This window comes from Lepidothrix coronata, unplaced genomic scaffold (genome assembly GCF_001604755.1).
Source record: "Lepidothrix coronata isolate B3197 unplaced genomic scaffold, Lepidothrix_coronata-1.0 Scaffold411, whole genome shotgun sequence".
In the NCBI taxonomy this organism is placed as follows: domain Eukaryota; kingdom Metazoa; phylum Chordata; class Aves; order Passeriformes; family Pipridae; genus Lepidothrix; species Lepidothrix coronata.
The window spans coordinates 80,408-92,484 of record NW_016690591.1 but is presented as its reverse complement, the minus strand read 5'-3'; the positions used below and the strand labels follow the sequence as shown (position 1 = coordinate 92,484).

At 59.5% G+C, this 12,077-nt stretch overlaps 1 protein-coding gene and 1 long non-coding RNA gene across 5 annotated transcripts in view; one reads left to right on the top strand and one right to left on the bottom strand.

Moving 5' to 3' along the window:
- The window catches only part of SLC11A2 (solute carrier family 11 member 2), a 29,578-nt gene that overhangs the window by 6,958 nt on the left and 10,543 nt on the right, over positions 1–12,077 (bottom strand). Inside the window, exons 1-15 of one of the 4 annotated variants that reach the window (XM_017839423.1) lie at positions 9,885–9,903; positions 8,173–8,259; positions 7,455–7,625; positions 6,722–6,870; positions 5,781–5,906; positions 5,373–5,492; positions 4,026–4,132; positions 3,476–3,546; positions 3,322–3,389; positions 2,544–2,699; positions 2,187–2,345; positions 1,568–1,654; positions 1,002–1,121; positions 456–605; positions 111–184 (exon numbers count right to left, since the gene is read on the bottom strand). In XM_017839423.1, the coding sequence (XP_017694912.1) occupies positions 111–184; positions 456–605; positions 1,002–1,121; positions 1,568–1,654; positions 2,187–2,345; positions 2,544–2,699; positions 3,322–3,389; positions 3,476–3,546; positions 4,026–4,132; positions 5,373–5,492; positions 5,781–5,906; positions 6,722–6,870; positions 7,455–7,512 (1,445 nt within the window). In that variant the 5' untranslated portion in view covers positions 7,513–7,625; positions 8,173–8,259; positions 9,885–9,903. Of the gene's footprint in view, positions 1–110; positions 185–455; positions 606–1,001; positions 1,122–1,567; positions 1,655–2,186; positions 2,346–2,543; positions 2,700–3,321; positions 3,390–3,475; positions 3,547–4,025; positions 4,133–5,372; positions 5,493–5,780; positions 5,907–6,721; positions 6,871–7,454; positions 7,626–8,172; positions 8,260–9,884; positions 9,905–12,077 lie in introns of those variants that run through there. The other 3 variants (XM_017839425.1, XM_017839426.1, XM_017839424.1) reach the window with 3 other exon arrangements.
- On the top strand, positions 7,026–11,899 carry LOC108509833. The gene is made up of 3 exons (XR_001878707.1): positions 7,026–7,352; positions 11,180–11,393; positions 11,559–11,899. It is a non-coding gene; the product is annotated as an uncharacterized LOC108509833 (long non-coding RNA).

Genomic DNA, 12,077 nt, shown 5'->3' with positions numbered 1-12,077 from the left:
CCCAGGTGAGGAGGTTCCCAGGTGAGGAGGTGCCCAGGTGAGGAGGTTCCCAGGTGAGGAGGTGCCCAGGTGAGGGGCAGGTGTGACCAGGGGGTTCCCGTGGTACTCACAGGCCGTTGGCGAAGTCGTGCATCACAGTGGGCAGGCTGGTGAAGGTGAGCACTGGGATCAGTGCAAAGGGGAGCTGGAACAGGCAGGAAAACAGGGAAGAATGAAGAGTGGGAAGTGGCCTGATTATCATGGAGTGCTGGAACAGTTTGGGTGGGAAGGGACCTTAATGCTCATCCCCACCCCCTGCCATGGGTAGGGAGGGACACCTTCCACTGACCGGGTTGTTCCAAGCCCCATCCGAGCTGGTCTCGAGCACCTGGGGGCTGGGAGGGGCCTGATCCCACCTGGCTGGGAACACCTGGGGCTGGGAGGGGCCTGACTCCACCCGGCTGCCCCCTGCTCACCTGGAGGCTCATGAGGACGTTGAGGAAGTCGTTCATGCCCGTCAGGTGCTCGACGTCCTGGAAGATGGCGACGAAGAGGGTGGGGGTGACGGCGATGGAGCGTGTGAGCAGCACCCGGGCAAAGCGGGACCAGCGCAGGTTCAGGAACCCCTGGGGGGGCACAGGGTGGGCGAGGGGTGAGAAAGGGCTGAGCAGCGAGGAGTGGAGCACAGGAGCAGCACAGGGCCAGGAACCCCCGGGGGGGCACAGGGGGGAGGGGGTGAGATGGCAACGAGGGAGGGCTGAGGAGGGAGTGAGGAGTATGGGGTGAGGAGTACAGAGGAGTAATGAGTAAGGAGTACAGAATACAGAGTAAGGAGTATGGAGAATGTAGTGAAGAGTAAAGAATAAGCAGTAAGGAGTACAGAGTGAGGAGTAAGGAGTACTGAATACAGAGGAGATGAGTCCGGAATACGAAGCAAGGAGTACAGAGTAAGGAGCACAGAACCCAGAGCAAGGAGGCCAAGGTAAGGAGGGAGCAGGGGGTGAGGAGCAGGGGGACGGTACCTCCATGACGAACTGGCCCGAGTAGGTGCCCGTCATGGTGGAGCTCTGCCCGGCCGCCAGGATCCCGATGGCCCAGATGTAGAGAGCGGCAGGGCCGAAGTAACACCCCAAAACAACGCCCTGGAACAGGATGGGGGGCAGCTCTGTCATCTGAGTGAGGGGTGGGCTCAAGGACCCCCAGGATCTTTTCTCCCCGACTCTGTGTTCAGGGATCCCTTTGCTGGTCCCAGTCCCCAACGCTTCCAGTTTACCCAGAAGCAGCAGCTGCCACCGGACAGGGCCACCAGCTGCCCCAGATGTGGCTGTGCCAACCCAGGGACACTAGATGGGGTCATGAGGCTGTCCCCCCACCAGGAACACCAGCCAGGATCACCAGCTGCCCCAGATGTTGCTGTCTGTCCCTGGGGACACTGGACAGGGTCACCAGGCTGTCCCAGATGTGGCTGTCCCACCCCAGGGACACTAGATGGAGTCACCAGGCTGTCTCAGATGTGGTTGTCCCCACCCTGGGGACCCTAGACAAGGCCAACAGGATGTCCCCAAGCCGCTCCCCTGGGGACACTCACCCCCTTGTATATGTCCACCTCCAGTGTCTCGTTGTTGTTGGGGAAGAGTGAGGAGTGGGGGCTGCTAGAGTTGACACAGACCTGGTTCTGCAAGGGCACAGAAGGGCAGGAATCAGGGAATGGGCTGGGGTGAAAAAGCTTTTGGGATCATTGGGTCCAGTGGTGACCCCAGCACTGCCAAGACCACCACTGACTATGCCCCCAAGTGCCACATCCACACAGTTGTTAAATCCCCTCAGGGATGGGGACTCCACCCCTGCCCTGAGCAGCCTGTTCCATGAAGGAATTTTCCCTAAAATCCAACCTGAACATCCCCTAACAGCCTTTTCCTCTCGTCCTGTCACCTGGGAGCAGAGTCCAATCCCCATCTGGCTGCAGGGAGTTGCAGAGCCAGAAGGTCCCCCCTGAGCCTCCTTTTCTCCAGGTTGAGCCCCCCCAGCTCCCTCAGCCGCTCCTGCTGCTCCAGCCCCTTCCCCAGCTCCGTTCCTGGCTCTGGACACGCTCCAGCCCCTTGAGGTCTTTGACCCCAGGACTCAGGGCTGGGCCTCAGCAGTGCCCAGCACAGGGGAAGGGGCACTGCCTTGGTCCCTCAGTCCCAGTCTGTCCCAGTCCCCCTCACCACGTCCGCGTTGGTCTTGTTGAAAAAGGCCTCAGCGAAGACGGCGACCACGAAGATGTTGATGATGAAGGACACGAAGAGCGCGATGCACGACTCGATGAAGAAATACTTGTTGGCCTCTCGCACCTGCCGCTTGTTCGAGCGATCCACCTGCCTGGACTGGGGGGGACGGGACAGGACGGGGGGTGGGAATTCACGGTTATCCTTGGAATTATGGCTGATTGAAGCGACGGTGGGACACAGAACATGCCCTCAGGTCCCACACCCCACAATGGCCACGAGCTCCTCTGAGGGGGTTTTCTGTGTCCCCCTCCCACGGTGGGACCCTCAGGACCCTCCCCACCCCCAGGTGCTCACCTTGACCAGGGCAGAGTGTAGGTACATGTTGTGGGGCATGATGACAGCGCCCACGATGCCCACGGCCTGCTCCAGCTGGGGCGTCCCACAGTCCTTGCAGTAGGGGATGAACAGCCCCTGCAGCACCTTCTCCTGGTTGGGCTTCACCGTGATGTACTGGGGACAGGAAAATGGGGGATTTGGGGCTGTGACACGTTGGCTGCTCCACAGCTGATATGTGGCTGTTTTGGTAAAAAATGAAACCGCGAGCCGACTCAAATCTGCCCAAAATGTGGCTTTTAAGCGTCCATCACCACGTTTGGTGCTGATTTGGGATCGTAGGATTGAATCATGGACTTGTTAGGGTTGAAAGAGTCTCTGGGATCATTGGGTCCAGCACTGGCACCAGCACTGCCAAGGCCACCACTGACCATGTCCCCAGGTGCCACATCCACACAGCTGGTAAATCCCCCCAGGGACAGGCACCTCTCCCTGCCCTGGGCAGCTGTGCCAGGGCTGGACACCCCTTTCCAGGAAGGGATTTCCCCCAATATCCAGCCTAAACCTCCCCTGAGGCCATTTCCTCTCCTCCTGTCACCTGGGAGCAGAGCAGAGCCCGACCTCCCCCTGGCTGCCCCTCCTGTCAGGAAGATGTTGAGGAGGGAGAAGGTCCCCTCTGAGCCTTCTTTTCTCCAGGCTGAGCCCCCCCAGCTCCCTCAGTTCTCCAGTCCCTTCCCAGCTCCATTCCCAGCTCTGGACATGCTCCAGCCCCTCAGTGTCTCCTGGAGGCAGGGGGTACCTCGTATCCAAAGGTCAGTGCCATGATGGTGATCAGGAACCCAAAAAACGCCTCCAGCTTCCGCAGGCCTGCAAGGAGGGAAAGGCCCCTTGTCAGCAACCCGAGAAACCCTCAATCTCAGATTTAATTCCTGGAATTCTGAAGGATAAATTACCATATTTGTCGAGGAAGAGGAAGACAAAGGTGTCAGCGATGGTGATGAGCACACCCCCCCAGAGCGGGATCCTGCGGGCGAGAGCGGGGTCAGTGCACACCCAGAGTCCCAAATGCCCTTTATTTAGGGCTTTTTCTGGGATGGATCTGCATGTCCAGGGGTTCTTCCCAGCCTGAGTAGGCGTTGGGATGTGCAGGGCTGTGTCCTGCTCTGAGGGAAGCGACCCTCTGAATCCTGAGGGAAACCCCAGGTCTGTCTGTTCCAGTTCCATTTCCTGCCTTCCCAGCTCAAAGGATGCCTTCCCAGGAATCCTCTATGGGATGTGGAGTTTGGCAGGAAGCTGCACCCCAATTGTGTACCAGTCAGAGCTAAAACCAACTCTAGACCCTGTGGGTCCCACAGTCGAAATCCAGCACCGGAGGCTGAGTCAGCGATGAGACCTCGGCTGGTGGGGGTGACTCATGTCCTCAGGGCTGAGCTGGGGGGATTTATGGGGTGATAGAGTTTTTGGTTCCCCTTTCTCCTCATTTCCTGCACAACCCCAACTCACTTGCCCACAGAGAGCAGGTTGATGGCGATGGCCGAGCCGATGACCTCCTGCATGTCCGAGCCAATGATGGCGAGTTCCACCATCAGCCACAGGATGATCCGAGGGAACTGGGGGCAAAGAAACACCCAATGCCATGAAAAACAGGGGAAAATGTCTCCTCCCACAGGGCTGTGGTGATCTCATGTGCAGGAATGGGATCCTCTCCCTGCCCTGGTTGTTGGTGACCATCACTGCAGCTGCCCTGGAGCTGAAATCCCAGCTCCTGTGGCAATCCCAGGGAGGATCCGGGTCACTTGTGTCACCCCATTCCTGCCCTCGATACGTCCTATTGTGAGAGTGAGATGTGGTATTTCCCTGTATGGACACACTGGGAAGGAGCACTGGGACATGTTCCAGGTGGGAGCACTGACACGGTGTCGGGGTTGGAGCACAGAGACCAGGTACCCCCAGTGTCCCCACAGCCCTTCCCAGTGCACAGGGCTGGGACATTCCCAGTGTCCCCACAGCCCTTCCCAGTGCACAGGGCTGGGACATTCCCAGTGTCCCCACAGCCCTTCCCAGTGCACAGGGCTGGGACATTCCCAGTGTCCCCACAGCCCTTCCCAGTGCACAGGGCTGGGACATTCCCAGTGTCCCCACAGCCCTTCCCAGTGCACAGGGCTGGGACATTCCCAGTGTCCCCACAGCCCTTCCCAGTGCACAGGGCTGGGACATTCCCAGTGTCCCCACAGCCCTTCCCAGTGCACAGGGCTGGGACATTCCCAGTGTCCCCACAGCCCTTCCCAGTGCACAGGGCTGGGACATTCCCAGTGTCCCCACAGCCCCTGCCCGGGCCAGCCTTGCTCATCATCATCAGCCCTTCCTTACACAAGCCTGAGGAACTCCCAAGCAGAGGATGGAACAGCCAGGGAGTGGTTTTGACCTAAAGGGCCATTTCTCTCCCTCTAATTCCTTGGGATTATTTCAGTATTCCTACCCTAGGAGGCAGCTGAAAATCCCGGATTTTCTTCCTGACCGGCAAATGCCAACATCCCTCCCCTCCCTCCTTGTGCTCCCCAAGCCGGGACAGCACTGAGGGACCCCAAAACATCCTCCACCTGCCCCATTAACAGCCCAGGCCCTCACCAAGCCCTCATGGCACCACCAAGGACATGGGGGGGAGTTCACCCAACTTTTGACCCCCCCATCTCCTCCAGCCCTCCAGCACTGTCCCCAGCCCCCCTTGGCACCCCTGAGGGTCCCGTGGGGTTGTCACCCACCGTCTGAGCCCCTCATGCCCCACACCCCCCCAGGACTGTCCCCAGCCCCTCTTGGCTCCCCTGAGGGTCCCGTGGGGGTGTCACCCACCTTGTGGTACTGGCGGTGGCAGACCTCAGCCAGGTGCAGCCCCGTGACCACCCCCAGCCGCGCCGCCAGGCGCTGCAGCAGCAGCCCGATGACCGTGGCCAGCAGCAGCACCCACAGGAGCTGGGACAGGGAGACAGGGGGGACACACAGATATGAAGACACAAATAGGTGGGGAGACACAGAGAGCCACCCACAAGGCCCCAGGCCTGCCCAAAACCCACAGTTCTGCGTTGAAAATCAAATTATTGACATTTTTGAGGCAATTACACACCAGGAGCTGCGTGGGATGGGATGGATCCAAAGGGACACAAAGGCAGGATCCAGGACCCTCCTCCCCCTCACCCCTCCCCAGGGTGTTCCCACCACCACCAGCCCCACATTCCAGATGGGATGTGGGTCTCCCCTGACCTTGAAGCCGGCGACGGCCCCGGACTGCAGGTCGGACTCGATGTTCCCGGGGTCCAGGTAAGCGATGCTCATCAGGAACCCGGGGCCCGTGAACGCCCACAGCTTGCGGAAGCTGAAGCAGGAATGCTGTGGGAAAAGAGGGACATGAGGAGGGCTTGGGGCAGCTGGAGAGTCAGCCTGAGCCTTAACCTCATCCTAACTGATCAGCCTGAGCCTTAACCCCGTCCTAAACTGATCAGCCTGAGCCTTAACCCCATCCCAAACTCCTGCCTGATCATTAATCCTGTCAGCCTGATCCTTAACCCCATCCTAAAATCCTGCCTATTCCTTAATCCCATCCCAAACTCTGCTTTAGGATGTCTGGTCCCAGTCTGAGGAGTTTAGGCTGAGAATAAAGGCCAAGGCCACGCTCAAGGAATCTCAGGGGGGAGTGGGATCCTCCCTCCCCAGCAGCCAAAACTGGGGGCTCCAGCCAAGGGCAAGAGGCACCCACAGCCCTGGGATGGGACAAGGGACAAGGAGACAGGGCTGTCACAAGGCCAGCCAAGGCTCCTGCTCCCTGATAAGGGAACACAGGGCCCAGGTCCCTCCCTGAGGTATGACAAGGCCTTTCCCTGCTCCAAGCAGGAGCCAAATCCCAAGGGATGAATCATTAACACGGCCCTCGCCCCTCTCCAGACCACAGGAGACACCTCCCCCACTTCCCTCCCAAATCTCCATCTCCCAGTCACCCTTCCCAATCCAGGAGACCCCTCAGCCTTTCTCTCCCAAATCTTCATCCCCAGGTCCCCCTTCCTAGTCCAGGAGAACTCCATCCCCTCCTCTTCCAAATCCCCATCTCCAGACCACCCTTCCCAGTCCAGGCTGGAAGGGGAAGTGGTGCCCATGGGAATGACTCAGGTGCCTGAGGCAGATTTTTCCATGGGGTTTTTCTCCCTCACCGTCTCATCCTCAGGGATTGGGATCTTGCTGTCGAAGTAGGTGGTGAAGGGCTCCTCCTCGGTGTCCTCGGGGGGCTGCAGGGGGCTCCTGCTGCTGGAGATGGTGCTGACCACCCCCCCGAGTCCCCCGGGCTCCCCAGAGACATCCTCTGCAGGGAGAGAGGGAATGGGAATAGTGAGAATCCCTGGAAAGACAAGAAATTCTGGCAGGGGCTGGCAAGCCCCACAGGCAGAGTAGAACGAGCCAGCCAATGCTAATTAGGTGATAAAGAGATAATTAAATCAAAATATCCCACACTGCTGCACCCCCCAGAGCCTGCTGCCGTCCTGGAATCTCCTCTCCCACCCGGTCCCAGGCTGGAGCCAGGGATTTATTTATTCCAACTAATTTTAAAAGCCCCATCCCAGGACACAATGTGGAGTGAGGGCAGTGCCAGTGCCCCTGCAATGATTAACCAGGCTGGATGACCCAGATTCCACGGAAACCTGGGCTGCTCCTGCACCACTATCCCAGACTCTCCCAGCTGGATCCCAGGGACACACGTCTGGAAGTGAGGGACAGCTGGGAGATACCACACAACTCTCCCCCCAGGGAGAGCCAGCACTGAGAGAATTCCAGGAGTTTCAAAAGGTAAGGAGTGAGGAGAATGTCCAGGAATGGACACATTCCCACATTCCAACCCCAGCCCCCCACCACCTCCAGCCAAAGTCTCGATCCCGATCCCGTACTCACTCCCAATCCTGTTCTCACTCCCAGTCCTGCTCTCTCTCCCACTCTCCCCACGGGACATTTCCCTCCGGGAGCAGCGTCCCAGCGCTCTGGGCTCGGACAGGGCAGCTCTTGGCCCAACTCTCCTATTGCATCACCACCGAGCTCCTCCTTTTCCCGGGACCTCCCAGAAACCTGCCAGGGCCACATTTACATAAGGGATTTGGAGCTGCCCAGGTGTGCAGAGATCCCTGCCCAGGACATTCCTGCCAAGACGTTCCTGCACAGGCTGGGCTGGTTCAGCTGGTTCAGCCAGGCTGAGACCCCAGGGTGCTGTGAACCTCCTGCTGGGATCACCCCAGCACCCTGGCACCCATCCCGGCACCCCGGGGCTTATCTGGCACCCAGGACTTATCTCAGCACCCTGGGGCTCATCCTGGCACCCCGGAACTCATCCCAGAGCCCAGAGCTCATCCTGGCACCCCAGGACTCATCCTGGCACCCCGGGACTCATCCTGGCACCCTGGGATTCATCCCGGAGCCCAGAGCTCATCCTGACACCCCGGGACTCATCCTGGCATCACCCTGGGGCTCAACCCGGCACCTTGGGGCTCATCCTGGTATCCCGGGGCTCATCCCAGCACCCCAGGGCTCATCCCAGCAGCTCCAGATGAGCCTGGAATGAAGGAAAGGAAGGAGGATGAGGAGGGCAGCCCCCGCCCCATGCCCGGTCCAGCCTCACCGTAGGACGCCTTCCGCTCCATGTCCGAGCTCCCCATGGTGGGGCCTTTCCCGTGCTCCAGGGACTGGTTTATTCTGGACACATTGGCTGCAAAGGAGAAGGGAAAAATCCTGTCAGGAAGGAGAATCAGAGCTGTCAGGAGAGTGGGGACAGCCAACAGCTCTGGCAGGGACAGATCCACTTCCTAGGCTCTTTTCCAGCTCTGAGAAATCTGGCAGGGATGGACTCACTTCCTGGGCCCTTTTCCAGCTCTGAGGGTCCTCGTAGGGATGAGAGGGGTAATTTGGGCTGGGACCTGCTGGGAAAGTCCCCCATCCTCCCCCTAAAAAGGACTGACGGGCACCGACGTGGCAGGAGTGTCCACAGGCAGCTGGAGCTGGTTGTGAAACTCCAGTCCAGGAAACAAGGGTGGAATTTCCTCACTGTGGAAACCACATCCCATCCCCCCCTTCCTGGTGCTTATGGCACCCCTGGTACCCACAGCACCCTCCAAACCCTCCCAGAACCCCACCATCACCCCTCAAACCCTCCCAGCATTCCCCCAGCTCTCCCAGGCATTGGGAATTGGGTTAAGGGCAGGTTTAACTCCTTCATCATGATCTGGGTTTAAATCCAACCCACGCAGGACTGAGCCAGAATCTGGGCTGGGGCTGGGACTGGAGCAGGAGGGAACCAGAAACTGGGATGGGACTGGGAATGGAGCAAGAGGGAATCAGAAACTAGGATGGGGATGCAGCAGGAGGGAGCTGGGGATGAGCTGGCACCCTCCGGGCTCTGGAGGTTCAACCCCCTCAAGCCCCCAAGGACGAACCAAAGTCCCTCAGTTTGGTCTGTAAAGCACTTAATCCCTCCTCAAATTCCATTGGATTTGAATGGGAGATTTCCATAAAACAAAGGAATACTGGTTCAGTGAGGATGTAAAAGAAAATCATCAGCCAGGGATTCGGTTTAAGCGATTTGAACCAATTTTAGGGTTTTAAAGATGAATTCCCAGTTTCACAACCAGCCCCAGAGGTGGGTTGTGACTGAGCCAGGTGCTGAAATCACTTGAGAAGGGCTAAAACATCTGAGAGGGACTGAAATCCCCCCAAAGATGCCAAAGTCACCTGAGAGGTGGGGAGACACTGCTGGAGCCACAATTGTTGGGTTTCCACCCAGACCACCCCAGGTTTGGAGCGATGACTCCAGGGGAACGTGGGCACTGACCCCTCTGGACCCCCAAAATCCCCACTCCCACCAAGGCACAGGGGGGAGTTGTGTTATTCACCCACTTTAACCTGGAGTGTTTGCACAAGCACGTGGAGTCATGGAATATTGGAATGTTCCCAAAAAGATCACCGAGGCCAACTCTTGGCCCTGCACAGGACACCGCAAAAATCCCCTTGGACACCCCCTGCCCCTTCCGGGCTCTGATCACCCCAAACTGCCACACATCGTGGGGAGAAAGGGGAGGAAACACCTCCAGGAGCTGGATTTGATCCCTGTAGGTCCCTTCCAACTGGGATATTCCATAACCTCCTGCCACCTCCCAGCCACAGCCCCGGACTTGCCCCAGCAGTTCCCCCCTGACCCAGGACCACCTCCCAGCTCCGACCCCACCACTTCCCTTCTTTGTTAAGCCCCAAACCCCACAGCTTCCACTAAAACAAACCCCTGAAGTTCAGCAATAAGCCACCTTTTCCCAAATTGTGATCCAGGAGGAACAGCCTTACCCTGGCAGTGAGTCCCACCGGAGCCTCACTCCGTGAGGGGCGAGGAGGACAATCCTGAGGGAACGTTCGTTACAGACCCACCTCAGTATCTGCCCCGACACCAGCCCAGCCCGGGCAAGGGTGGGAGGGGGCCCCTTATCTGCTCCAGCAGCTGCTGGGCTGGGAGATGGATCCACCCCCAGCACAGGGAACATGTCCCACGGGTGGCCAGAGAGCCCTCTGTGGGAGGGTGACCCCAGGGACCCCACCTGGCTGCCCCTCCTGTGGAGAGGGAGAAGGTCCCCCCTGAGTCTCCTCTTCTCCAGGCTGAGCCCCCCAGTCCCCCCAGCCACTCCTGGTGCTCCAGCCCCTTCCCCAGCTCTGTTCCCAGCTCCAGCCCCTCAATGTCCTGCACTGAGGACCCCAAACTGATTCCAGGATTTGGGGTTTGGCCCCAGCAGTGCCCAGCACGGGGGGCCGGGCACTGCCCTGGTCCCAGTGGCCGTGCTGTGGCTGACACGAGCCAGGTGCCCGTGGCCTCCCTGCCCACCTGGGCACACCCGTGTCCTTTCCCATGGGACACAGGCGTGGGTTCACCAGGCTCTGCCTCCTGGTGGTCAAACCCCCACTGTGACCCCACTGCTGTTACACCCAACAGTCCAAGGCATTCCCAGGGGAATATTCCCTGGAATACCACAAGCCCTGAGCAGAACATTACGAGGTCACTCCACAAACCCGCCCACACGGTGCTGCTGTGCAGGCCTTCTCCACCCACAGAGCAAACAACAATCAAGGAACAACAGGGCCCTTGTTCCACCCCCCCCCCTTCAAACCCACTGTCCAACGGGTCCTTCCAACAGCCACGGGCTCATCCTGCTTCTGCTCCTCCCCTCGGGGCACAGGAGCAGCCTGGCCCCGTGCTGGGAGCAGTTCCTGCCATTGAGGTTGTGCCTTTGATGTGAGGCTTTGAGCTGGGCTGGTCCCTGCAGGGCAGGCAGGATCCTCACAGATCCTTCTGGAGCAGTTTTGGGGCCAATATCTTGTTTTGCTCCACACACAGACACCCTGCGGGCTGGTGGTGACACCGGGAGCCCTTCACCTGCTCACCCTGACCCCTCAGTCCAGCCCTTCCAGGTGATGTCCCACTGGGAGCCCCAGGCACAACACCCCAAACTGGCACAGACAGCCCATGGTCCCAGCAAAGATAACTGGTGAACTGGGTGGTGACTGGTGCTGGGGTAATGGTTGGACGGGATGATCTCAGAGAGCTTTTCCAGCCTTGATTCCCCAATTCCACTCCCTTGACCACCTTCCAGGTGTGCACTGGCACCCCCAGGGTTGGGACCTGGAAAATCTTTTCCTTTGTACGGACCTGGGGGGGTCCCCGTGGGGAGCAGCACAGGGTCCATCCCTGTGGGATTCCTCCCCCCTCCCTCTGCCCCACTCCTGCCCATGACCTGAGAGGACAAAGCCAGCAGCGACCTCTGCTCCCGTTGCATGAGGACAGGTCACCTGCCCACATCTGAACAGGTCAGACCAGCTTGTTTCCTGCCCATCTCTCACCCCATCCCACATTCTGGAACTGGGATATACCTGGGTGCAGGAGGGCACGGGGGGCTGAGCCCAGCCCTGCTCACCTGCTCACACAGGTGTCCTCTCCAGGAAATTTGGAGCATGACCTGGTTGTTTCTACAGAAACACATGGAAACAACTCCCTGGCAGGGAGGAGCAGCTTCCTCCCAGCCTGCTCAGGAGCAGCTCTCTTCCCAGCCTGCCCCAGCTCCTGGATTTGGGAGCCGAGTGTGGGACAGGCGGCTGACGCACACCTGAGACTGCGAGAACTTTCACCACCTGTAATAAACCACCCGCGTCCAATCCACAACAACACGGGGCCGTTATTCCACCACCGGCTGCACCGTCCCGCTCTCCCACACCTCGGGAGCTCGTCCGAGGGCTCCCCTGCCCGTGGCCGAGCCTCCTCCCAGCGCGGGGAGGGCCGGAACCCCTTCCGAGCGCACCTTCACCCACAGCCACGCGGGGACCTCGGCCGGGAGCGCAGAGCCCTGCCCGGACACAGCGACATTCCCTGAACTGCTCCGGGAACGGGGAGAGCAGAACCCTGCCCGGACACAGCGACATTCCCTGAACTGCTCCGGGAACGGGGAGAGCAGAACCCTGCCCGGACACAGCGACATTCCCTGAACTGCTCCGGGA